This window comes from Apus apus, chromosome 14 (genome assembly GCF_020740795.1).
Source record: "Apus apus isolate bApuApu2 chromosome 14, bApuApu2.pri.cur, whole genome shotgun sequence".
Lineage (NCBI taxonomy): Eukaryota > Metazoa > Chordata > Aves > Apodiformes > Apodidae > Apus > Apus apus.
Window position 1 is genome coordinate 9406011 of NC_067295.1, and position 26573 is coordinate 9432583.

Below are 26573 nucleotides of genomic sequence, written 5' to 3' on the forward strand. Positions count from 1 at the left end.
CCGCCAGGAGCTCCCGGCCGGACTTTGCCCGCTGCCCCCGTGGCACCTCCCGCCGCCGGGACGGGACGCCACCGGTCCCCCAGACACTCGGCGGGAACGGGGCTCTCGGCTTCCGTGCGGGGCGGAAAGGCCTGTCCCGCCGGCGCTGAGCTGCGCCCCGCGGCTCGGCGGGCGCCATGGCGCTGTGCGGCCCCGGGGGGGGCTCCGCCGGGCTCTGGGTGAGTGACACAGCGCGCCCCGTCCCGCCGCCGGGCCCCCCCCGCGCAGGCCCTGCCCCAGCCCGCGGGGCGAGCCAGGGGAGCGAGCGGCGGCCCCGGCCCCGCGCCGGGCTGCGCGGGTTTCGCCTGCGGGGGCCGGACAGGCAGCAGCCGCCGCGCCCCGGCCGTGTTGCAGCTGCCAGCGCGGTAACACCGGGAAAGGTGAAGTGCCCTGCCAGCAGAGACTGCTGGTGTTACGGAATTGGCTTTCCAGGGATAAGTTTTCACCCAAAGAGAGAACAGCCCAAGTCTTTATGCAGTTAACAGTAAATCTGATGAGCGTTGTATAGGCGTGTGCAGCAGCTGGTGGAAGGTTATTGAAGTTAGTCCCTTTATTGTCTTCAGAAAGTAGCTGCTGAATGACCCCACTACAGAAGTACCTCTGAAAGGGCTCTAATGAGTTGGTCAGTCCAGACTCGCATGGATTTCCATCTCCAAGGTCCATAAACTCCCATAATAATTTGTGAGCCATTATCCGCTTCCTTTCTTGATCAAGTGATTCCTCTGCCATAGCCTTGCTTTGCATCATGTCCTCCACATAAAGGGCTCAAATCATCTCCACAAGCTGGGGAAGAAAAAATAACCTTGCCTGTACAGTTGCTGTATTTTTAGTATTATGTTAGCAGATGAGATCCATGTATTTGTTCAGCCAAAAAAATTACAAGTGAATTATAAATACAGCTGAGGAAATGCAGTTGTGATGCAGTTTATGGACTAGGACACTTCTTTCCTCCTAACTTCCACTTCACTAGTCATTCCCTACTAACTACTCTGATGGTTCCCAAATACCATTTTCATTCTCTATTTTTCTCATTCCGCATTAAATAACTTAAATCTCTCTCTTTTTTTTTTTCTTTCTCTGTAGTTCTGATATTTGATGTCCTCTCTTTGGCATCTTTCACTTTTCCAGCCTTTTCTTGTCTCTATTTCTGCTTCCATTCTTTTCAAAATGCTACTGCTGTGTGCTCCCTTGCCTGTGGCACCTGACTATTCTCCAGCAGCCCCTCTGTTGCCAGATGTTCTTTACATTTGAAACTCCAAATTAAGTTCCTGTAATACTAGAGTACATCTCCACTGCAGCATTAGCAACTTGCATTAGCTGGTGAAATTCTGCATGCATTAGCTTTACTGTTTCACTTCTGTGTTGATTCTGTGACAGGACTGGAACCAGACATGGTATACAAACACCCCAAGATTTACCTGGTGCTTTGAGAGTACAGTCATTGCTTGGATCCCTTGTGCCTATCTTTGGATCTGTTTTCCTTTCTACTACTTGTATCTTCGACACCAAAACAAAGGCTACATCAGGATGTCCCACATCTTCAAAACCAAAATGGTAAGAGTGGAGGATGGGGTTTGATGCTAACACTGTGACAACTTTGATGTAGAACTTAATTTTTCTACATCATTAAGTCTTTTCTAACAATCCATCTCTGTGTTTACTTTGACATTTACTCAGGTAAAAATCAGGCGAGTATAAATCAAGTAAAGTTTTAGGAAGAACTGTCACAAGCCCAGGCTGCTTGCAGCCTTCAGTTCAGCAGATCATCCATTTCAGTCTATTCCAACATGTGTTTGCTGTCTCTGCCCTAGGTCCTTGGATTCATCCTGGTAATACTGTGTTTTTCTAAAGTCTTCTTTGTACTGTGGGAAGTAAGCCAAGGAATCCCACGGGCTCCAGCATTCTTCATTAGTCCTGCTGTGGTGGGAATCACAATGGTAATTCTTCCTTTGTTTTGCCTGTGTGTGGCCCCGTTCAGCCTCCTGGGATAAATACTGTATTTCCCATGTTTCTCAGTATCTTGGAGCACAAAGAGAGCTGATGGAGTCAGCCTTTGTGAGTTTCAGCAGGGGTTTGGAGTTGGGGCAGACCACAGTGTCTACAGCTACAACATAGAACCCTGTGGGCAGAGCACACCTCAAAAGAGCTGAGGTAGTAGTAGTGTTTAGAAATGGGTCTCACAACAACAAGATCCAGTTTCTCATACTCATGGTGTGCAATTTAGTATGATTTAGAATGAAAGAGGGTTCCTCTTCAACCTAGATGTCTGTCCTCCCCTTCTGCCATTGTGTCTCCATAGCCTGGATCCTCCCAGCCTTTTGTTCCACCTGTACTTACTTATTTTCCCTTTCTGGAGAGACATTCTTGAGTGCAAAATTGCACATAATGGTTTTCAATTTTAGCCTTTTAGGCAGAATATTGCAGCTCCTATAATTTTGAAATGTTTGGGCAAGAAACAAACTGTTTTTTCTCTCTTGTAACCATGAATTTGATAATCATGTTTGGCATTTCATTACCAGCTATTTATCTGGACAAAATTTTACCTCCTCGCAGATACTTGCCGTGTCCCTTACCCAGGTGGAAAGAATGAGGGGCATCCAGTCTTCAGGCATCCTGTTGATTTACTGGCTGCTCTCATTTTTGGCTGCATTTGTGATGTTTAGTTCCAAAGTCCAACATGCCCTGGAAAGAGTAAGTTAAATCATGTCTCTTTAACATGCAGGGGTATGAAGTCCCTAAACAACAGTGTTCTTTTTGCCTTACTGATTGTGAGGTGGACAACCAATTTCCTCTCAAGATACGTGCTGAGAAAAATCATTGTTGACACACTGTCATCTTCATCCATGTTACCCTTTCAAAGGAGACAGGGTAGTTTTCTAAGAGCTCAGCAGACTTCATATATGAATAAAAGCAAAAGAAACATAAATGCTGTCATTAAAAACTGGACTTATGCCAGATTTTGTATCAGCATTTTTTATTTTTTTTTTTAATCTGGATATTTGTGCTGAATGTTTATTTGTGGAGAAGTGCTGGCTGGGTTTACACATTTGAGACTCGCTGTCAGTGGCCATTTTCCTCAGGCAAACAGTTGGACCTTTCCATCATAACAAGGAATTAAGAAAAAAAGGTTATGACCTATGTGTTTAAGTAATAGGGGGAAAATACAAATTACACATTACACAAAAGACAATTGGGAACTAGCTTATTCCTCCTGTATTGAATGATACTCAAGCACTAGGACACTAATCCACTTTTTGCTACCAAAATACAGTTCCCTTGGTTCTTCTCTTTCTTATCCACACAAGTAGAGAGCCCTTCATGGAACCCCTTAGACACTACATTTATAATGGCAGCTGCTTTATTACATTATCAACACATCCCACTAGATAAGCAAGGAGCTGCTATCCCTCAAAGCACCCAAAGTTCCCTGAATAATGATGTAATGTGGACATCTGACTTGACTAGAAGGCTGTGAAGCCTCACAATAAAACCACCACTATAAATTTAAAATGTGGCTCTTAATTTAGTATTTTCTGATATTCCAGTTACACGAGTTACTAGTTAAGTAGCTCTACCTAACTATAATTTAAACAAATGCACCTCATGCAAAACTCAGAGCTTATGGCTGGTAGAACATGAGAAGCTACCTTTCTCAGCTGATTTCATGTCAAGGTTTTGACTTCGTTCTCAACAGTATTCTGTTTTGTAGGGCTTCCTGGAAGACCATTTCCACCACGTTACAACTTACCTTTATGCTAGCCTGGTGCTAGGAGAACTTGTGCTATTTTGCTTAGTTGATCATCCTCCCTTCTTCTCTAAAGCTGTCAACAATCCTGTAAGTATAACATGTTTTTCATAATGCAGTGCTCAAACAGGAATTTAAATTCATGGGGATAGAGAGGAACATGAGTATCTGGGAGATGTAAGATGCACGATTCTGTATAAAAGCTGATACATCATTCTGTATAAAGGGCAACTGGCAGAATTTGGGATAACCATACTCTATGTATGTTTCGAAAAGCTAAAGCCTCTTTTATCCATACCCATGTTTTCATTGAAACCAGTAGATAGGAATCCTGTGGCTTTCCCATGCTGTCCTTCGCAGCAGTGCTCTATTTGAGCTGGGAGTATGGCAGAGCTTGGTGCTTCAGAAAATAAATGCCTTTGGGTATGAAGAATGATACTCTTTGTTCCTCCACCTGAGACATTATTCAAAGTCAAATTCTACAAAGTCTCTTGATCCCATTGATCCTCCACAATACATTTACACTTTCAGGGACAATGAATGGGGGGGGTGTAACACTTTGATTGCTTTTCCTGTGGATGCACAGAAGGGGATTATATTCATCTGACACATGCCCTTTTCTGTATATAAATATCACCTGTGTTTTTCCTCCCGTCAGAATCAGTGTCCAGAAGCCAGCACGTCTTTTCTTTCCAAAATCACATATTGGTGGTTCTCTGGGTAAGAAAACACAGAAAAAGACTTGGTTTTGCCAGAGTAACAGAAAAAAAACCCAGCAGTATAAGAAAGAGTGTAGGGGACAGCCAGCAGGAAATGTCTCAGACCCCAACTTAGCTTATGTAGTGAGGATTTTAATTCTTTCTCTTGGGATTTCAGGTATTCTTACAATATCAAATTATGAAAATTTAACTTACTTTTCCCACAACAGTTTAAAACACAAATTTGTTACTCTAGATCATTCTCTTCCCACATTCAACGACTCCTCCAGTGCCCTCCCAATCCTGAAATAGAGCTCAGCAATCTCCAAAGATGACTGTACACCAACCACAGATCTGCCTGCCATGTAACAAATGCTGAGCAAGGGGCAAGTACTGAATTAGGACATTTGCCCAGCCTGCTGCTTACCATTCAGAAGTAAAATTATTATATACCTTGAGCATAATACCCACTATGATAAGGCCTCATCTGTGTTGCACTGAGCCAGACAGTAACTTTAAACTGAACTTTGTCCCCTGCTGCCAAAGACCCAGCTCTCAGTAGGGACTAGAAACTAGGGCTTACTGGCAAATTCTCAGTATGTTGCCAGAAAATAGCATAGGAATTTGAAAAAAAACTGCTGTTCCTGAACATTCATGTTTATTCTGAGAAAGTACAGTCCCAAATAGTATTTTATGTAAGTCCCTATGTGCTTGCTGTGGTGCACTAACTTGAAGCTCATCTGTTTTGAAAAAATAACATGCACAACAAATCCTTCTGTGCTTACCTTACAGCAGTCTGTGTGTTTCCCAGGCTGGTCTGGAAAGGCTGTCAGCAGCCCTTGGAGGTGGATGATTTGTGGCCTGTGAGGAAAGAGGACTCCTCTGAAGAAATTGTTGCCTGGGCTGAGAGAGAGTGGAAGAATTATCAGAGCAGAACCCAGCAGTGAGTACTTCAGCACATATTCAGGCTCTAGAGATAAGCTCTTCTAGGTGCTTGCTATCTTGACAAAGATTCAATCCCGCTGAATTGTTTGTCTGTTCAAAAGAAGAAAAGGTTATTATACATAAAATGGTCCAAGTAATGCTCTGCTATGAAAACTTGGGGGGGTCTTTTCAGTAAGTGAGTGCTCAGAGAGTTCCTTTGTACAAAATCTGATTTTAAATGTTGAAATCTGCTGGAGAAGATTGTTCCATTCCTGTAAACACAGAACTGTTTTTTGTAAGAAGAATCATTTTTTGATGAGCATTTATACTGGACATGGCACGAGACCCAGAGTGAGATCTTTAATGATTTTCTTGAAAGCACAAGATCCCCAAGCTTTCTCCAATTGCGGCTAGCTTTCCTTTTTCTTTCTTTAGAAAAATGGGGTCTGCTATATTTAAAAAGGGTCAAAAGAGTGAAACTGGCAGAGCGGAAGCTGAAGAGACGGAGGTTCTACTACAATCAAAGCACAGTCAGAGTGGGCCCTTACTGAAAGCATTTTGGAGCATGTTTGGAACCTATTTCCTTCTCAGTACTGTCTGCTTAGTTACCTGTGATGTATTCTTGTTCTCCATCCCAAAGTTGTTGAGGTATGTGCACAATTTTAATATATTTCTATCACATGTACAAGGCTGCTGTGTGCACAAGCTCACAGAGGTGTGTTTGCCAGCACCCACAGAGGTGGACACACAAACACTTGCCTTTTGAAATCTCCTATTTCTGATGCAAAGAGCTGAATCACCATTTGTGCTAAGCCCATGGACAGTGGGGAAAAAAACCAAACAACCACTCACTAAAGGTGTGCACTTTCTCCACTGCTGTATTCCAGCAGTTGAAGGGACAGGTTGCACTAAGCCTCTGACAGCTTTACCAGACCAGGAGTGAGTTATTTGATGGTCTAAATATCACATTATTTGCACAGGCTGTCAGCCACTTGCTGTAGTCTTAAGATTCCATGTTCCCTGATTCTAAAGAGCACAGCTGAGCATCCTCCACATCTTAAAAAGCTTCTTTAGTCAGTTGACAATGCTTTGTGGATTGCGTTGGTACAACACAAACCTGCATTACAGTATATGTTCAAGGAAAAAATCACTCCTTAGTCATTAAGAGAAGTTCTGAAAATGCAAATTACTCCCTTAGATTATGCCTCCCAATTTGCATATTTCTGACAAATGCATCAAATTCAGGAGCCATCCTTCCCTGAAAATGAGGTCTCCCCTGAGAAGATGCTAAGAGTAGCTAAATGTCAAAAAACAGGATATTATAAGACATAAGATGTGTAGTAGTTTTTCCAGCTCTTTTTGTTTACTGATAAACATCAGCCAGAGAAAATACAGAAAAATCCCTGGTATTTCATGAGTTCTACATGGATTCACCAAGGTTCTGTCCCTATCTTGCAGCCTTTTCCTGAAGTTCAGCAAAGATCAAGAAGCACCAAGCTGGCATGGTTATTTCTATGCCCTCACTATGTTCCTTTTGGCTTGTCTCCAGACTCTGTTTGAACAACGTTACATGTACATGTGTCTTGTTCTGGGGTTGAGACTGAAAACTGCAGTAACAGGGCTTGTGTACAGGAAGGTGAGTCTTTAGCTTCCTTTTCAGCCTTACATTAGTAGTTATTTTATTGCTGGTACATTGTTTTTAACAATATCAGGGGAGATGTTAATGGAAACTACTTTTAGGGTTTAATTCTGTGCTGTGTTCGTCTCTGAACAGTATGTGGGAAATATTTTACTATTTATTTTTCAGATCTTACCACTGAAGGAAAAGCCAAGAAAACAAAAGAGGAAAAAGTAACAAACATTTTCTTATACTGTAGATTAGAGCTGGGGAACAGAGTGAATTCTTATCTTCAAGTGAAGGCACATACTGCAGGCAACAGTGTGTTTTCAATGCCTATGATTCGACATTCTGCTCCCTCTTTTTTTTTTCTTTATACAGAAAATTGTTAAGATTTTTGGATAAAAATTGCTGTTTGATGATGCCTTTCCTTTCTTCTCTACCCCATCTAGATCCTAGTTATGTCACATGCATCAAGAAAAGTAGCAACAGTGGGTGAAATTACTAACCTGGTATCTGTTGATGTCCAAAAGCTAATGGATCTGGTTATCTATTTTAATGGGATCTGGCTTGCTCCTATTCGGATTATCATCTGCTTTGTTTTCTTGTGGCAGGTAAACTATGATGACAGTACTTTATCAATCCCTTTCTACTACAGGTATCAAAGGAAAAAGGAGCTTTCAGAATTCTGCATAGAGCTTTGTCACTCTGAATAAGCTGAAATTGCCATCTTTTTCTTAGCTATGTAGCATGGTGGATTCACTTTCCTTTTTAGAAGATACTTTCATTGGTATAGAAGCTTATCTGATCCTTCACTGCATCATCTCACCTGTGTATGCAGCATCCAGTTTCTTTCAGGGAAAACGACTGCAAGTAGGGTTACACTGAGCTGATTTATAAACTGCCTCAGATTTCCTTTGTCACCTCTCTTTTCAACCAAAATGTCATGGCCCAGTACAGGCTATGAGTCCAGTTCCAGCTCCTCAGTATAGTTACAGAAGATAAAGGGGAATGGTTCTGAAAGACAGAAGATCAGTTAGACACTGTCTATAATATTCAGAAAGAGCACTGGGTACATAGGTATCAAGGAGTTTAGAAAATCCGAATTAGAAACAAAGGATGATAATCTAAAAGATCCTTTATGCTGTACGAATAGTTTGTTGAGGGCTTGGGTTTGTTTTTTAAACGAAACTTAGTGTTGTTTCGGGTTACTTACTTACGCCAGCCACAAGATGTCGTGCTTAACACATCCGAGAACAGATGGGAAGAGAAATTACTTGAATTGCTGGCGAGCTTCTGGCTCACTTTCAGCAACAATCTAGTTCCTAAAAGGGAAGCAAATAAATCCAAGAGAGCGTGATGACAGGAGTTACCCTGCCTGGTGAGTTAACAATCCACAGTGCTTAGGGAGCACAATTCCCAGTAAAGACAAAGGCAAGATTAAAGCCTTAGTTGTGAGGGATGTTAGGCTTAAATTCAAATAAGAGGTAAGGTGAGCAAAGGGGGAATAGAAGAGTTGTTTCTAGCAATCACAAGAAGTTCTTCCTTTTTTTTTTCTCTCCTGACAGCTTCTTGGGCCATCTGCCTTGACTTCGATTGCTGTATTCCTTTTTCTTTTGCCTCTCAATTTCGTCATCACAAAGAAGAGGAGTCAGTTTCAGGTATGTTTTGCTTCATAAAAATGATTTATGGACTTCAGTCATGCTAGGATATTACTTGTAAATCTAAGTCAAAGGCTGCCATGCTCTTTCAGAAAGGGACCAGATGGAACCCAAGGCTACTAATGATTACAGTAGGCATACATGATGGGGAAAAAACAACAACAAAACCCAACAAAATCCCAAAATAGTATTTTTTTGAATCCTATCACTAACGTTCAACAACAAATGATGGCTTAATATTTCTTAGTCATGTTGGTCATGACTGAAGGAGCACAGGAGGATTCAAAGCCTGCAAAGTTTCTTGAAGTTTAGAGTAAGCTCTTGCATGTTCAGTCTTTAACCTTGCTTGCCCATCTTTTCTGTGATTTTTTTAATGTATTGCCAGTAAAAATAAAGCTCTGAAGATGAAAACCAAAGTATTTCCCAGCCTGGAAGATTCATAAGTGAAACAGTATACACAGCTCAACTGCATGGAAATATACTCAGAATTTACAGGCAGGAATAAGGTATTTTTTCAGAGTAATCAACTGTTAAACATCCAACCTATTAAATTATAAAATTCAAATGTTTACTGTAGGAGACCCTGATGAAACATAAAGATGAGCGGGCTAAACTCACCAATGCCATTCTCAGCGACATGAAAGTAATCAAACTGTATGGCTGGGAGAAAATCTTCATGGAGAAAGTGCTTGGTATCCGGAAACAAGAACTTCAGGCCCTAAAAAGATCTCAGATTCTCTTCTCAGCATCTCTAGCTTCTTTCCATTCATCAACTTTCCTGGTGAGTGGTTCACCTTCCTACATAAAACAAGTGTTCTTACTTCCATTTATCTTTGCACACCTGTCTGGACAGATTTTTCCTGTGGGACTGCTGAAGATAATATCTGCCCAGAGGAGCTGGTGGTCTCTCAGGAGTTGTTGATCCCCAGTGAAATCAGCCACATAGACATTTACACTGTCCTAACAGGTCCATGGACAAGTAACCTTTGCAGTGGGCAGTGGGCTCCAAGCAGACTGAGCTGGCTTTGCAAGAACCACCTGGCAACCTCCAGTACAACAGGGTTCATGGCACAGTCAGTAGCTGCACAAAGCCACCCACTTTTGCACTTGCTGTTGCAGCTCAGCCATACATGTCTTCAGTGGGAAATGGCTGTGCTCACCTTGCTGTGGCTGCAACACCAAAACTTTCTTGAAGTAGAACAGATGTCAAATTATCAGCCTTGGTTTTGTCACCAACATGTGACAAACATACCTTTGCTTGTAATATTTGCAGGACAGATACCACGCAGATGGGCAATAGCCTGGATTTAACTAAATGGGTTCCAGAGTCTTTAGGAAAGAGCCTGTCACTCTTGAACTCTTCTCAGTCTGAACCAAACTGTTTGCTTTTCCTTTGTTCCCTTTCAGATATCATTTGTCATGTTTGCTGTGTACACCCTGGTGGATAACACGCACATCCTGGATGCTCAGAAGGCCTTTGTATCTTTATCACTGATCAACATTCTCAACACTGCGCACTCCTTCCTGCCCTTCTCCATAAATGCTGCTGTCCAGGTTAGTTGCAGGCCTTGTTCCTCTCTGGCTATAAGTGGTTTTTTTATGTATCACCATTAACAGGTAAAGGTAGGGATTTCTTAAGGCTTTGAACGTCAGGGCCAGCTATGAAATTGCTATGGTGAACCAGTGAAGTGCAAGGACTTGCAGCTAAAGGTACTTTGGAATATTGGTTTTTAAAAAGCCTCCGTATGTTGACAGTAGTAATCAAGAACAACTCTTTAAGTTTTTTGAGAGCAATCACAAGGACAGTTAAGATCTCAGAGGTGCTCCCAGTTCTGTTTCTAATCAAAGACATAAGAGTAGATGGAGCAAAATCTCCATGGGAGTTAAGTGGAAATGCACTAGCCTAGGCCAGAGAGAAAAGCAAGTCATTTTGTCCAGCAAGACATTGTGAAATGGCGTTTCCCTCTTGCACCCCAAGAAGTCTGCATGTATGGAAGCAAACACTGTAAAGATTGCAGGATGAACTGGAGAAAGAAAACACCAGTTTCACTGTGTGAACAGAAAACATGGAGAAGAATAGTTTTTTGCTAAGCTAAGAGGAAGTAAAGGCGGTTAATAAAAAGAGCTGCACTTGTTCATCTAAGCCTACAGCATCTAGTCAACATTCTAAGTGGGTCTTCAAGTTGAGTCTTCACTCTGGGTTTTAGCTTCCTTTCTATTTTAAATCTTACTCTTTTTGTGCTTCTTCATTTCAGGCCAAAGTTTCTTTAAACCGCTTAGCTGCTTTTCTGAATCTGGAAGAACTGACTCCTGAGAGCTCAAGCAGAAACACTTCTGACTGTGGTGAGCTTCTAGTGTTAGTTCCACTCTTAGGGTGCCTGCCATACTCAGGAGACAAATGCTTGCTCCTTACTGTCACTTTATCACTCTCAGGTCTATTTATTTCTAATTATGAAATCTCATTTGGTAATTAGAGTCTTCTTCTCATACTTAAGGTTCATTTTATGTGATATAAGTACACACTGAAACAGAAAGTCACATAAATAGGGATGTTTCTGTACTTATCTTTGAATTTATAAGCATTTTATTTCTCCTCATATTTTAGTACAGGCAAGTATCACCATAAAAAATGGGACTTTTTGCTGGAGCAAAGAAACTTCTCCTTGTCTCAGAAGGTACAGACTTGCTCTTAAGTCATCTCAATTCTGTAGGTCAGGGTGGGTAATGAATGAACTAATTTCTCAGGGCCTAAGTGAGACCAGTGTGGAATATCTAGAGGCTTCCAAGTTTGCTTCATATTTAACCTTGAATTCTGGAAATTATGAAGCCAGACAAAATGTAATCTTGCCTTTATGCACATAAATGGGAAGGTGCCTGTATCTCGATGTTACCTTAATACATGGAGACTGCTTTCTTTACACAATTTTCTTGTCCAAATGAGAAATTACAGAAAGTAAAAAAAAAAAAAAAGTAGAATTGATAGTCTGCAGGTATGTACTTCACTACCTGCTTATTTCAAAAGACATTGTGGTTTTAGAGAAGAAACAGAGTTGAAAAGTTTTATGTTTAGGAATGCTTTTTATCCAGGTGCTTTGGGCTAAACTATCTCCAAAGTGGGAATGTGGGTCTTGGCTCTGTGTTTAAAACTCAGATAGGGATGTGGATGAAGACCTTCTGGTTGGAGGTGTCTTTTAAGTGATGACTCCTGTTCTGCTGCAAAGTGTCAGCATGATAGGAAGAGTGACCCTGTGCAGAGGCCTCAAGCATGAAATTAGGGGGGTTAGTTGGTGTTATTGATACAAGTCAATAGCAAGAACTTCGGTCATTTCCTTTTCAGAAGGTGTATCTTAAAGGTGATAAGTGACCTATCTTTTCTCCATAGGATAGATCTTAGTGTGCCCCAAGGCTCCTTGCTTGCTGTAGTTGGCCAGGTGGGTGCTGGAAAGTCCTCCTTGCTGTCAGCATTACTTGGTGAGCTGGAGAAGATAGACGGCTGTGTGACCATGAAGGTGAATTTTCCTGAGTGTTTGCTTCTACTTAGGCTGTCTTCAGGAATAGTAAGGTGTTAACCAAGACATCAGGTCCTTGATGAAAACCCATTTACTGCTGAATTTTAACAAAGGCTGTATGTAGCAACCTGCATTTAGTTATCTGAAGGTGCTTAAGATTTCTCAGGTGAGCCTGGCTCTTGGGAATGGGAACTGAAGCAGGACTTCAAAGATCCAGTTCCACTTCCCACTGTGACAATGAGCTGAAGTGGCATTGTGGGAAATCCCATCATGTACTTGCCCTTGTTTTCTTCTCTACAAGATAATGGAAGTGCAGACTCCTATTTTGCTATGTTGAGACCCGTCAATGGTGATCATTACAGACTTCTGTAAAGCTAACTAGGAGAGTTCTTCTTCAAAGACAAGTTCCCACAGTGTCAAGCTGAGCTTACGGAAGAGATGGTTAACATTCTTCTACCTCCTTTTTTATAGGGCACTGCAGCTTATGTCCCCCAGCAAGCTTGGATACAAAATGCTTCAGTGGAAGATAATATTCTCTTTGGGAGAGAGATGGACGAGATATGGTTCAATGGAGTGATAGATGCTTGTGCACTGCAACCTGATTTGGAGAGCTTCCCTGCAGGGCAGAAGAGTGAAATAGGAGAGAAGGTACTGGCTTAAGTTTATATTTTGGCCAACTTTTCGATGAGTAGCTACAACTCTGGCAACCTGCCTCTGCATCTCAAGAGCCCTATTTGGAGGGAGGCAGGGAGACCACAGAAAGAGACAGAAGCACCAATTAAAAAAAAAGAATAATATTAAGTCGTAAAATAATTTTAAAAAATAACAAAGTCCTAAAACCTCCATGTAAAATGGGGGCAACAGTTGGGAAATACGCACTAGCATTGGAACAAACAGCATGATTATATTTTTTACAGGGAATAAACATATCTGGAGGGCAGAAGCAAAGAGTGAACCTTGCTCGTGCTGTGTACCAGAAGGCTTCAATTTACCTTCTAGATGACCCCCTCTCAGCAGTCGATGCCCATGTTGGACAGCAAATATTTGAACATGTCCTTGGACCCAACGGCTTGCTGAAGGACAAGGTGCATTCTAAGTCCTGAAATGTGAAAGACTGCAAAATGTATCTAATTGTTAGGGCCTCTGAAATGTTTCCAGTAAGGTGGGTTATTCTCTTCATCAAAGGCTCCCAAATTCTTTTATGCTAGTGGCAGCAGCTACCACTGTTTAACAACAGGGGAAGCTGAATGGGTAACCTCTGCAGTCCATGCAACACATGAAGTCCTGCATGAATTGCATCTAGGAGAAAGACTGAAAAGTTAGATTCTCCTAAACTGTCCTTACCCTCATGCAAACTACATGCCTACTTCCAGTCTTACTTCCACAGCAAGTTCATAGTTCTTTGGTCTTCCATCAACATTACCCTTCTCCCTTTTTGAGATTTACTTACAGTATAGTTAGGTAGAACTGTCTGATCACTTCCAGTTCCCTGTATCTTAGCCTGTCTAATTCCATCACTTTGGAATAGTTCAGTGGCACTTTTAGAGGCCTCACCACCCAAGCATTCATCACTTAAACTTCGATCTTAAAATCCATCTTCAACATTTCTGTTTTGTTTCTTTTTTGTATTGGTTGTGTTGTGTTGTTGCTTGGTATTTTTCTGCTGTCAGGCAGTCTGGAAAAGAAATGTGGTTACATGAGATAGGGTGCTAGGCCAGCTCTGTTTGTTTTGTGGTATAAATTGCCTATAAATACTTGATTCAGTTTCATATTGTGGAAGGAAAAGAGGTAATTTCTTTAATTAAGAAGTCCAGTTAAAACAGACATGTCTGATTAGATATCTTTCTCTTCATATGTAGATTGCTTGCAAGTATCAGAATGTAATTATTGTATTAAAACACAGAAAGACAAAGAAAGCAAGTGTCAAGCTTAAGCAGTACTCAAAGGGCTTGATTATATATTAGAAACAGATGACGATGTTATCAAGGGAAAAAGTATGTTTCTTATGTCCTTTCCTACATGTACCTATCTGTGCAAATATGTCCAGCTGTTTAGATGAAAAGGAGCTGCACTCTAACTCCGTTCAGGTTGATGAAGTTTTCCGGCACAAATTTCATTGTGAAATACTGGTATCAGGGACAATAAATGTGACAAACTCTTCAACTGACATCATTCTACTGAACAGCTTCAGCCTGAGAGCGACTAGCAACATGGAACTGGTCAGTGGGCCAAGCAAAAGATCCTTCTCCACACAGGGTTCTAGCCTGGGATTTCAAGCTTCAGTTCCCCTCCTCATTCTTTCATGTTGTGCATGACAACATGAAAGAGTGGACTCACTCCTCCACTCTCAAGTTCTGCATTTTCAAAATGGGCACAAAGCTGTGCTGTAAAGATAAACTTCACCAAAGAGACAGTCAGAAGTTATAGCAATAAAACACAAAAATACCTCCCAGTTAGTAAAAATCATAGCTCACACTGAGTACGTGTCTTTCTTCAGAAGACAGCTGACTGCAACAGCTTGAGTGAGCAGGGAAACACCAGAACAATTGTGACTGTTCCCTCTTTGTTCAAGCAGACTCGTGTTCTGGTGACTCACACAATTAACATTTTGCCTCAAGTGGACAACATTGTTTTTCTGGTGGATGGAACAATCTCAGAAATTGGTTCCTACCAAGAACTTCTACAGAGAAATGGGGCCTTTGCAGAATTTCTTCATTCACACATTACTGCAGAAGAGAAGGCAGACTCTGGTTTTCCAGGTAACACAAATGAGTTGGAACCACTGTTCCTACATCCATCAGTCTGTTGTTTCCTTAATATTATTATTAAAGAACTGGAAGGGGGAGTGCTGCTGTTCATAGTTGGGAAGAGGGAAAATGAGAATAAAACCGAAAAAGCCAGTCTTAAATTTGTTTTATTATAGACCTTTAAAGCTGAGATCCAGTCACAGTAAACTGTCACTGTGTGTGGAAAAATATGCCTGTCAAATTAGCTGACTCATAATCTCAAATTTGGTTCTTGATTGAACAGTTCTATCTTAGTGTAAAACAACAATAATTCAGTAAACAGAGTTATCCACTATATGTGCTATTCTTCAAGCCCCACCTTGGTATTTCTACCCTTAGAAATTCTTTGTAATTAATCTTTCCTCCATATTACCAGTCTCTCAAAGGCTATACAGGACAAAACAGGATTCTAAAGCACTTAGATAAAAAAATGCATTTCTTTCACATCTACAGGAGGCACCAAAGGCATCACCACCTCTAGAAACAGTCCATCAGAGAAGAAGCTCTTCAGGTAAGCTAAAAGCTGTCTCAGACACTGAAGAGCTTGCCCCAAAGCCCATACAAGCTTACATGGAGGCTCTGAGTATGACACAGGATTGCCATTGATCTGTAAATCAGTAGTTAAGAGCAAACAAGCAAAATTCAAGAATAGGTAGAAAGCTGCTCTTGAATGTGGAGGTTGATTAACATTTTCTCTGTATTTCACAAGGAGCCAGAATTTGTTCCAGAGCTCACATACAAGGCATTCCGATACATTTGCTTAATGTTCACTGCCCAGTGCAGCTGTAAGGTCTGACTCATTTCAAGCCAACAACAGCTAATAAACGCTTAAGGCCTCTGTTTGTTAATAGCTTGACAAAGCCCAGTCCCTGTGATAAATATGGCCAATGGTCACTCTGGAGGACCTTGAAAACTGCAGCCCTCAAACTAGGCATGAATATGGAGGCAGACTGGTATGGAGATCCAGCTTTAAAAACTCACTGCCTCGGCTAAAAATTGAAAGGATTTTTTTCTTTATCAAGTAGCAATTCAGTCAAATCTTCAGCTATGGGAAAGGAGACCATTCCTGTAAGTCAAGACTGTACCACTGCTGCAGCCACCAAAGGAAGATTAACCAAGGAAGAGCACACTCAGTATGGCAGGGTAAGCACTGCACCTTTCTGTGAAGGTAGGCACATACCACAAGTTTATTACTGACCTGCTGGTGGGCAGGGGGTTCAGCTCACTGTCTGAGTGAAACCTGTGCACCTCCAGGTGAGGCAGCTGAGCTGTATGAGTTTGCCACATGATCAAGACAAAGGCATTTCAGGAATATTATACACAGCACCTTCTATGCAAACTGTGTCTCCCTGGATGCCCTGATCTAAGCACTGGTTCCAAAATGGGAATAATACATGTACATTGCAGAGAGAACACTATAGAGATGGGGGGGGTGTGTGTGCGGAAATTATGACTACTTGAGGAGAGAGATCCTGATTCAAGAGCTACCTGAATGGGAAAAGCACACCAAGGCAATTAGGATGAGGTGGTGGCAAGGGACATAAAAAGATAAGATTGCAAGGGACTTGTAATCTTGAGTTTGTCTACAGACTCTTGAGGTTGGTGGGAAGGGGCAAAGAGGCATATCACTGTTCTCATCTTGCCCATGGGAAACACCTCAAAAAGCTGAGGCAAGGAGAGTGCTGTGAAAGGAAAGAAGCAGGTGCGGGCTTCCAGTTTGGAGGGGTCAGGCATGGATGAGGTGTGTATTCAGGGCACACTGTAGCAGCAATAAAGCATTGGGAGGGAACAAGCAGCTCAAGCTACACACTGGTACTGAGAAGAGATAGGAGTAAGAAGTCAGATACCCCAAAGGAGGCAGCTCTTCTGAATAAGCACAGTATTAGCTGGAGCAGGATCTCCTTACCTCTGCCCATCAGCAGTTACTCTCACAAGCAGTCAGTGGGATACACATTAGTTCTTCCTCATACCAAGAAGAAATGAGAAGCACTGCCTGGCATAAGGAAAGCCTTACATGCTATCCAGCAGTAACACAAGCCTATTGCAGTACCATTCATTAGTTGATCGCAATCACTCATTAACACTATGGATTTATAGAAGTATTACTTCATTATTTATCCATGAGGACAACAAAAAAGAATTAACATGGTTGCTCTGGCTGTGACATAATTAAGTAGACATGCCATAAGTTATCATTTCTTATTTCAGAACTGCCTTTCCTTGCTAACCAGTTTGATCCTCCCAGCCTCTCCTATTTTTCCCCAACTGTTTCACTCTAGATCAATACCTGGATTTATGCAGCCTACCTGAGGGCAATGGGCTTACCACTGTGCATGTGCATCATCCTGATGTTCACATGCCAGCAAGCTGTGTCATTTTCTCGTGGCTACTGGCTCAGCACGTGGACAGACGATCCTGTTCACAATGGGACACAAGAGCACACAGATCTAAGAGTTGGAGTCTTTGGTGCACTAGGAATAATTCAAGGTTCGTTTAACTTGCTCACCTAATTCTTCTCTGTATTTCCAGCTTTCTTTCCCATATCCAGGATGTCAGAATATAAACAAGTGCATACCCATGAGCTCTTGGCACCAGTGCTAGAGGGTTAGCATGGGACCTAAAGCTACAGGCTGTGATGCAGAGAAGATTTCTAAGGGATCTGAACAATATTTCCAGTGTTACTGCCTGAAATTCTACTTCACAGTATGCTTGAACTGTTCTTTTGTGCCTTTCACCAGACCATAATGAATAGTGTCTTCCTCTGTCTCCTGGTGAAACTAAATGACATGAGCCCCAAAACATTCAACAATGGAAGAACCACAACATCCTTATTTTTCTATCCTGCCCTCTTGTATCCAACATCTTCTGCACATCTTTCTTCCCCTTATCCCTTTCCATTCCTCCAATATAAATTAATCATATCCGAGTGGTGGCTCTTCTTCATGCTGAATTAAGTCTTAATTTAGGTCTTTTGAGTATAAAGAGAGAGAAAAAGGAATTTTTAAAATGGCCACAAATATTTTGGTCACTCTCTAAAAAAACCTAATCATTTGTTTTAGAAAAAAATCAAATCTGGAAAAATCTCAGCCCAAGTGAAAAGATTTTAAGAAACTTGAAAAAGTTGGGAAGAGTGGGAAGGTTTGGGTACCCTTTTGTACTAACAGTGAACCCATAGGCAGGAAACCTAAGGTTTTGAGCATTCAAAGTAATTCTAGTCAAGCTCATTTTGTGAAGAATAAATAATTTGTCCTGCATGTTTAAGGTTCTGAATCTGAAGCCCACAACAAGCTTGCTCAGAAAGTCTTCCACCGCTCTATAACTACCCTACAGAAAGGGGTAGTTTACCCTGCAGCTCTGAGACTTGGCTTAATTGCTACCAAAGAGCAAGTCAGCTCCTTTCACTAGGATTCACAGCACTAACTGTGAGTCATGATCTCACAAAAAGGAACTCCAAGGTGAGTTTGTTCAGCCCTAGTAATAGTTATTTTTTATATTACAGCCCTGTGCAGATTTGCCTCCATAGCAGCAGTCCTTCTAGGTGGTGTGCTAGCCTCCCACAAGATGTTTCTACAGTTGCTGAAGAACGTTACTAGATCCCCAATGGTCTTCTTTGAGCAAACCCCCATTGGAAACTTGCTGAACCACTTCTCCAGAGAAATGGATGCTATTGATTCTGTCATCCCTGACAAGCTGAAGTCCTTGCTGGGATTCTTCTTCAACTTGCTGGAGATCTACATTGTGATTATAGTGGCTACACCAAAGGCAGCAATCGCCATAGTGCCCTTGACTGTTCTTTATGCTGCATTCCAGGTAGGAGCTTATACAGATACACAGACAGGAGAGGCTGAAGCAGCACAGCTGTGTCCCTGCAGAAAGGCTCCACTTCTTAGGAGTGGAAACATTCAGAAATTCACTTTATCAGCTCAAATTGCCTCTGAACAACAGTAATGTCACATCATGCTTTTCTGATGTCCAGATCAAATCCCACCTAGAGCATATTTCTTGTCTCCATTAATGTAAATGCAATCATATTAAGACCAAAACCATTTTCCCTTTCCTTCAGAATTCCTACACTGCTTTTTAATATATCCAGGTAAATAATGCAGCTCTATGGAATGTCCAGTGGTTTGCCAGCTAAGACTGAACATGAGGGAAGAGCAAGTACGGGTGTTCTCCATCAGGCAAAGGGCTGGTCTACAGGAGAAAGTAGGAGTGAATTGAGAAGAGGCCTTTCGAGTTCAGATTACCCTGGCTTCTTTGCATTAACTAAGCACAGAGTTATTCTTAATAAAGACAGGACATGGCACAGGCAGAAACGCTACCTCACCTTTTAAGGGCATCTCCTACCTGCACATTAGGTTTTATAACACTAGGATAGCACACAGTATTGCACACATTGAGGGCTTCCCAGACTTCTGTGGAGCATCTCCACAGAGGTGTAAACTCTAGTCACTTCCCTTTCCATTTCCCTTTGTACCAGCACTTCTACGTCATCACCTCCTGCCAGCTGAGACGCATAGAGGCTGCCAGCCGGTCACCCATCTACTCCCACATTTCAGAAACTTACCAAGGGAGCAGTGTGATCCGTGCTCACAAGGACCAGGAGAGGTTTATTTTGAAGAGCAATTTTCTAGTGGATGAGAATCACCGAATGTGCTTCCCTGGAGCAGTTGCTGACAGGTACAAATCTGCAGTGTGAAAAAATCAGTTTACTCTCACAACTTTGGTAAGTGGAGATAACTAATCTTTGGGGACTGGGGGGGAGGTACACAAAAGATGAGACAGGAGTGCAGTGTTTTAGGGGCAGGGGAGCCTCTTTCATTATCACTCACACTGCAGTCCTCCCTGGCAACGTGCCCCTTGCACAACCAGTGTGCTCCCATCTCTGCTGTGTGGCTAGGCACACACATGCTGACACACTACTGGAGGTATTGCTTGGTGACCAAAATGCAGGAAGCTGAGGTACATGCCTGGTGAGGCCCATCGTCACCTGACGGAGTACACGAGGTCTGTGGTATCTGCAGAACCCATCAGACAATACATCCACCGGTCATGACACAAGTGAGAAGTGAGAGATGTTAGACCAACTCATCCATGAAACTGCATGCTAGCTGCTCTCATCCAACAGGCCTTGGGGAAAATCCTAACAGAGACCATAAACCAAGCAGTTCAGAGAGACTGGAACCATTCATGAGCTCCAAGGTGGCTGGATAAGAGCAACCAAGGTGTGACAAGAGCTTTGTTGAGCATCCTGTACCCCAGCAGCTCCACATGTGTTTTGCAGAGTAATCACAGATTCTGTTGGGAGAAGGGAAGAGGGCACCCAGCAACAGGCCTGTATTCTCCTCCTGCAGGTGGCTTGCTACAAACCTGGAGTTCCTAGGCAATGGTATAGTGTTGTTTGCAGCACTGTTTGCAGCGATGGGCAGAACACACCTTAGTCCAGGAACTGCTGGCTTCTCCATTTCATATGCTCTTCAGGTAACTCAGCACTAAAGTAATACCATGCTTGCCTTTCATCAGAAGCAACTTGCATTTTAATTTCTTCTACCATTTCTAAGAAATCATGAGCTATTTCTGTGACTTCCTAGATGCCGCCTTCTACCAAACCCTGCTGTCACTGCTGAAACCCAGCCTTTAGAGAATGAACTTTATAAACACATGCACCAGACATCTTTTTCCTCCTGCATCTGCACTCAGACTTGAGTCACAGCATGCTCTGTTGTATCTGTTTGCAGACTAGTTACACAATAGCCTAACAAATAGCTACACTATCTTTTAGCATCCTAGTCGGTGGCATTTTGCTTTCTATAAACTTGCTGAGAGGAAGCTAAGGGGGGAGCTGGTTAAACTAAACACAGCTTCACACATTTTCATAAGGATCCGTGGTTATTTTTCAGCCTCGTAAGGGATGATTTATCATTTAATTAACTGATGACGAAGTCTTTATAAATAAGCATGAAGACAAAGTACAAGGTACCTTGCAAGCACAGGTCAAGTCTTGTTTTACCTGCCCTAATGCTTCTGTTTCTTTCTGCTAGATAACTGGTGTTCTGAACTGGATGGTGCGCTCCTGGACGGACATAGAAAACAACATTGTTTCTGTGGAGAGAGTGACAGAATACTTGAAGACTCCTAAGGAGGTACCTAACTAACTATTGTCTTTACTAGCAGAGGTGAACATTTCTGCAAACTGAGTAAGTTCTCTGTTCCATCTGGACAAATCTCCTAGTTTTCTCCTTCTAAAAGACCAGTTATGTTTCCTTTAAAGAACTGCAGCATTTGGGTTTTCTCCAACTAACTAGACTTGTTTTATAACCTCTGATCATCATTATTTTCTTAAGACAGTTAAGCATTAGATTGCCATTAAAATAGCTTCACTTGGTAACACTCATGGAATGAGCCGTATTTTCTGCCCATATTTGGAGTATGTATTTATTGTGAGTTCAGATGCAATTCTCTGATAAGTGATGGCTGCTAGATAGCCTTTTGGCCACTGAAAGTCTCCAGTGCAGTATTTCTTGTTCTGTAATAATTATTTATCCGTATGCTGCCCTGAGATCCCACTAAAGGAGACTTTCACAGTCCTGTTTACAGGGGCATATAAATCTTTTTATATTGAACCACTCATAATGTCAGAATTGTAGCACGCAAACAAATGTTTATCTCCATTTCCAGTTAAGGGGACTGGCATCTTTGCATAAAGTAAAAAGTCAGCATTTGCAGTGTGAAAGTTAGAGGCCTTTATCTCTTTTGGAAACAGTAAATAGACTGGGGAGATTTGGCACAGATGTCTTCATAAGTTTCCCATTTCAGTATGGCCACTCGATTTGGTAATTTAAATCAGCTTTATACATTGCTGTTTGTTTTCATCTATTTAGGCACCCTGGACTCTGAATGGCAAACTTCAAGAGAAAGTTTGGCTCACTGAAGGAAAAATTGAATTCAGAAACTATAGTTTGAGGTACAGGCCAAACTTGGAATTAGCACTGAAGCACATCACTCTAACCATCAATGGGCAAGAGAAGGTAAGCAAAGCCACTTCTTTCAGAGGAACTAGGAAGTGTGAGCAGCACTTTGCAGTGACTTGATCTGGACAGATTCTGTCCCTGCCCTACCCCAAGGTGTGTAGCCTGTAAGCATGAAAGCTGCAGCCCAGCTATCACTATGCACACTTCTTCTACTACAAAGTGTCTCCAGGATTGCTGTATACACTAGACATTCTTTGAGTAAAACTTAATTTCACAGGTTAGCAGAGTTAGAGCAAAGGAATTTCACTTTTTAAATCTACTGCTACATCAAGGCCCTGTTCTAGCTGCTAAGTTTATTCATTATTCTTCCCATCAAAGGCTTTCAAGATACCTTTTCATACAAAACATTTATAAATTATTCCCTTTAATATACAGCTAGAACATGTGAATCTTGAACAGCCCCAAAGATCTGATCCATGCAAAGCTGTCTCTCTTCAAAAGGCCAAGAGGAACTACATGACAGGTCTGTCCAACTGTGGAAAACGATCAACATCAAAATCAAAAGCTTTCCATTACACTTACAGATTGGCATAACTGGAAGAACAGGAGCTGGGAAATCTACTCTTGCTGTGGGATTGCTGCGATTAGTGGAAGCAGCGGAAGGAGTGATCTTAATTGATGGACTAGATATTGCTCAACTAGGTCTCCATGACCTTAGAACCAAGATAACTGTCATTCCCCAGGTATGCAACGAATTTCCAAAAATGATTCAGCAGTGTTGTGAATCTTAACACCTCAAAAAGGCTTATAAAGATTCCATCAGAGGATTGGCATTCAGCAATTTCCAAGTTGGAAATAAGCTCTATGCCACGCCGGTCTCCCATTAAATGTAACAGTAGCCACAGGTTTGCACCCAGTAGGGAAAACTGGGGAGCTTGTTTTTGTAATTAATTTCTGGAGTTGTTTGTACTGTCTCTGTGTTCAGGATCCAGTTTTGTTTTCTGGCCCTCTAAGAATGAATCTTGACCCACTAAACCAATACACTGATGCAGACATCTGGACAGCTCTGGAACTGGCTCAGCTCAAGAACTTTGTTGCAGATTTGCCAGATCAGTTGGAATATAAGTGCACTGACCAAGGGGAAAACCTAAGGTATCTTATATGCATAAAGACAGGGGCAGGGCAGTACCAACCCGAGGACTAGAACACAGAGCTAGAGGGACAAGGAGTCTAATTTTTTAAAATTTAAAAGTTTAAAAAGAAAATGGTGCCCAGATAGCAAATTCCTTAACAGAATGAAATCAAATCATAAGACACCAACTGGAAGACCTTTGAGATTTAATCACTGTGGTGGCTTGTGCTTGTGCAGTGCTTAAACACTGGAATTCTGGTTCCAAGTGCAGATTCCTAGGTGCCATGGTAATACACTGCCTTAATTTCCTTGGGTTGTTTCATACTGTTACCTGCAGTGCAGCCAGCCTAATCACCCTTTCAAACAAAGGGAACTATCACCTTTTAATTACTATTTCCAAATTTATCATGTACTCTGACCCCAGAGAAAAGTGACAACTGCTCTCAGTTTACCATCCCTCTTCTTACTTGCAGCACTGGTCAGAAACAGCTGGTTTGTCTGGCCAGAGCACTTCTTCGAAAAGCTAAAATCCTGATTCTAGATGAAGCCACAGCAGCAGTAGATTTAGAAACTGATCTTCAGATTCAGTCCATCCTGAGGACTCAGTTCAAAGACAGCACAGTGTTAACAATAGCTCATCGGATAAACACCATCATGGACTGCGACAGGTAATGTCTTCAGCCACTTCCCTAAGGAGGAAGGAAGACACAGGCAACCTGTGTGAACTAGACAAACCACACACTGTTCAGAAACAGCAACTTAATTCCTGTCCTATTCTTGTTTAACCCTCAAGGCTTTGCTGTAGAGATTGTAGGAGCTATCTTAAATCAGCTAGGCATCAAAAGGTTAATCAAAGATCAATATTCCACATGATGCATTTCATGTTGTGTCATACCCCTTTTTCCCCCCACTGACAGCAAACCATGGCTACAGCTCTTTGCTTCATCTTAAAATCATTAAGCTAAAATACATGTTCAAAAATCTTACTCCAGTCTCAGTTGCCAAAAAAACTCTCCTCCCGTAAACTCAGTACTTGCTCACTCATCAGAAACCTATTTCTATCTGACAGCTGTTTTCCAGCTGAAAAGCTGCTGGAAAGCCTGGTTGAGTAACAAGCATGTACTGAAATTTATTTTAGAAATAAGTAGAAATAACTAAATTTATTACAGCTGCTGGTGTATCCCAAAGCTTACATTTCTGTTTTATTGTTCACAGGATTTTAGTCTTGGAAAATGGTCAGATAGCTGAATTTGATACTCTGGAACATTTAATAGCTCAGAAGGGACTATTCTACAGACTGATGGAAGAATCAGGCCTTGCATGACTCACTCATGGAGTATACCATAATGCCACCATCAGGAATAATTGATCTTGTAATTGAGTTATCTTGGTTGCACTCTAAATTGCCTGACCTTCAACCCCATCTTATTTGAGCTATAACTGAAGTGAGCAGATGAGAAGGGATTATGTGGCATACACTTTATTTCTGTAGGAAACTTAGCAATTCCATTTTCATTATGTTTCCAGATACCAAAACCTCACTCTTCTGTTGAAAGTAAGGCAGTCAGAACTTAATGCCTTGTTGCTTTCATGGTATAAAAGCAAACAACCCAAAAGAGAAAAAGATCACAGTGTGTCTGATTTATACTATAAATGGGGCCCAAATATACTGCCATACATAAAGACTTTTCAGATTTTTAAAAACCAACAAGATGTTATCACAGCAAGCAAGAAATGAAACGGTAGCAAGCAAACTTCACTGTTGACAACTTGTCTCAAGGACTTCTCACCTGAGTGCTGTTCTTACACACATGTGGACTCCAAGGAGCAACTGAATCTAGTCACCCAAAGTGCACTAGTACTGGGGGAGTAGGGAAAAGGAAGTGGGATGCCACTAAGCACGAGATCCTGTGGCTGCCTGTTGTCACAGCTGGGGATTAGATCCACTACATCTCTTTCCATGTCAGCTTTGGAAGGGCCTCAAGTGACTGATGCTGTGCAGAGGGCCCACTGACTGCCTGGAAGAAGAGAGCCAGCTTAGGCATGGGCTCACTGGTGCAGGTGAGAGTAACATGGCTGGGAGTGGGCAGCAGAGTATCATTCCTTCTGCCTGAAGGCTTGGAGCACCCTGCTGCCAAGCGCCAGCTAGTCACAGCGGAGCATGTCCAAATGCCAACACCACATCTCCAAATTGAATTTGGAGACCAGGAATTTGCATGGCAGAAAGTGTCCTCCTCTGTCCCCTGCAGCACGGCAGATTGGCAGATGGGGTAAGTAGCAGGGACTCACCTGCTGATCTGGTGGTTCATTCCTGGTTTTGTTCTTGAGAGTAAGTTTATCTCCTGCATGTGCCACTCTAGCACTACAGAGCCTCTGGCATGGTCATCTTTCAGATGTTGATTAACAAACCAAAACAGCAGCTGAAAGCAAAGTCTTCCTGGGCTCTCACAGTGCTGAGGAGCTGTGGTCAGAGCTGTCCCCAAGTTTCTCAGGAATCACAAGATGACAATGTGACAAACAAATCACACTATGAGATACTGCTGTTTACTGTAACTTTCATTAAAGCACTTAATTTTCTGGAAAGCTGAAATAAAAACAGAATCAAGTATTGAAACGTCTCTCTTCAGTAAGCTAAAGTATAAAAGCAGTAATGGGGGAGGGTATGGGAGAGTTCAAACTGGCAAGAATCAATCCAGACCAGCAAAACCCAGCAGTTTCTTCTCTGCTAGCTAGCCTTTTCACCCACATTAAGAGCAGCAGTTTCTGCTGGACAAGAGCCTAAGAGAGTGGAGTCTGATGTCTGCTGCCATACTCATGCTCAAATATCAGGAAAGAGGCAATTTTTTTTCCTCTTCTTTCTCCAAACCTTACTCAAGGGCAGAGACAAAAAAATAACCAAACAGATACAAGCAATGAGTACTCTAAAGGGTTATCAATGGATCTCAAAACCAGGAGCATTTACAAGCATTAGTGAGATATAAGCTAGGCATTTTTCCTTTTTAACTGAGATCAAAGAGTGCCCATGTTGCTGGGAAATTCTGAAAGACATCTTTTAGCATACCATAACCTCTGATATAAACATCTTCTAAAAGCTTGCCTTCCCTTCCTAAGTTGGTACTGAAGAGAAGGCAAGAGAAAAAGAAAATAATCAAAACATACTTTCACACTGTAATCTTTGAAAGGGCACCGTTTTGCTGTTGGCTTGCACAAAGTAAGAGCAAGCAAAAGCTTTCACACATCAAGCTGTGCTGAAAGAGCAAAAGAAAAAGGATTCCCAAAATTACACATGACCAAAAAAACCCAACACGTTTCAGAGGAGTCAGAGCCCCCAGCTTTATGTCCAAGTGGTGCTGTAAGTGACAAATAAGGAGCTCAAGCCTCAAAAACAGGTGGCAGACATCACAAGTTTTCTGGAAGCTGGTTGAAGTAAAATATATAAAAGAGGTAATGCTTGAAGATACCATCCTCTCTTGAAAATCTGGTCTAAGAA

The 26573-nt window shown here is 41.9% G+C and overlaps 1 protein-coding gene and 1 long non-coding RNA gene across 3 annotated transcripts; one reads left to right on the forward strand and one right to left on the reverse strand.

Moving 5' to 3' along the window:
* Nucleotides 1-25: 25 nt before the first annotated feature.
* On the forward strand, nucleotides 26-25697 carry ABCC6 (ATP binding cassette subfamily C member 6). Of its 2 annotated transcripts, none has more exons than XM_051632633.1 (31): nucleotides 26-218; nucleotides 1417-1593; nucleotides 1851-1976; nucleotides 2593-2730; nucleotides 3749-3874; nucleotides 4443-4504; nucleotides 5294-5425; nucleotides 5842-6054; nucleotides 6865-7042; nucleotides 7477-7638; nucleotides 8593-8685; nucleotides 9263-9466; nucleotides 10093-10239; nucleotides 10941-11028; nucleotides 11291-11360; nucleotides 12068-12194; nucleotides 12666-12842; nucleotides 13112-13279; nucleotides 14770-14953; nucleotides 15434-15491; nucleotides 16003-16123; nucleotides 17260-17467; nucleotides 18480-18790; nucleotides 19461-19660; nucleotides 20335-20461; nucleotides 21022-21123; nucleotides 21862-22008; nucleotides 22536-22694; nucleotides 22937-23103; nucleotides 23557-23751; nucleotides 24299-25697. In XM_051632633.1, the coding sequence occupies exons 1-31, from the start codon at nucleotides 177-179 to the stop codon at nucleotides 24405-24407; spliced, it is 4518 nt and encodes a 1505-aa protein (XP_051488593.1). In that variant the 5' UTR covers nucleotides 26-176; the 3' UTR covers nucleotides 24408-25697. The 2 variants fall into 2 exon arrangements, with proteins under 2 accessions (XP_051488593.1, XP_051488594.1); XM_051632634.1 differs by having other exon boundaries at nucleotides 16006-16123.
* LOC127390736 (uncharacterized) lies at nucleotides 460-8128 on the reverse strand. Its single transcript, XR_007890940.1, has 6 exons — nucleotides 7854-8128; nucleotides 5268-5385; nucleotides 4422-4500; nucleotides 3788-3872; nucleotides 2613-2721; nucleotides 460-822 (listed from the first exon to the last, which is right to left on the reverse strand). It is a non-coding gene; the product is annotated as an uncharacterized LOC127390736 (long non-coding RNA).
* Nucleotides 25698-26573: the final 876 nt, after the last annotated feature.

Bases quoted from the DNA above. Each gene is read 5' to 3' on its own strand.
- ABCC6 (XM_051632633.1), top strand. From the start codon at position 177: ATGGCGCTGTGCGGCCCCGGGGGGGGCTCCGCCGGGCTCTGG. The intron at 4,505-5,293 runs GTAAGAAAACAC...TGTGTTTCCCAG, and splicing joins ACATATTGGTGGTTCTCTGG to GCTGGTCTGGAAAGGCTGTC. The intron at 17,468-18,479 runs GTTCGTTTAACT...TTTATATTACAG, and splicing joins TGCACTAGGAATAATTCAAG to CCCTGTGCAGATTTGCCTCC.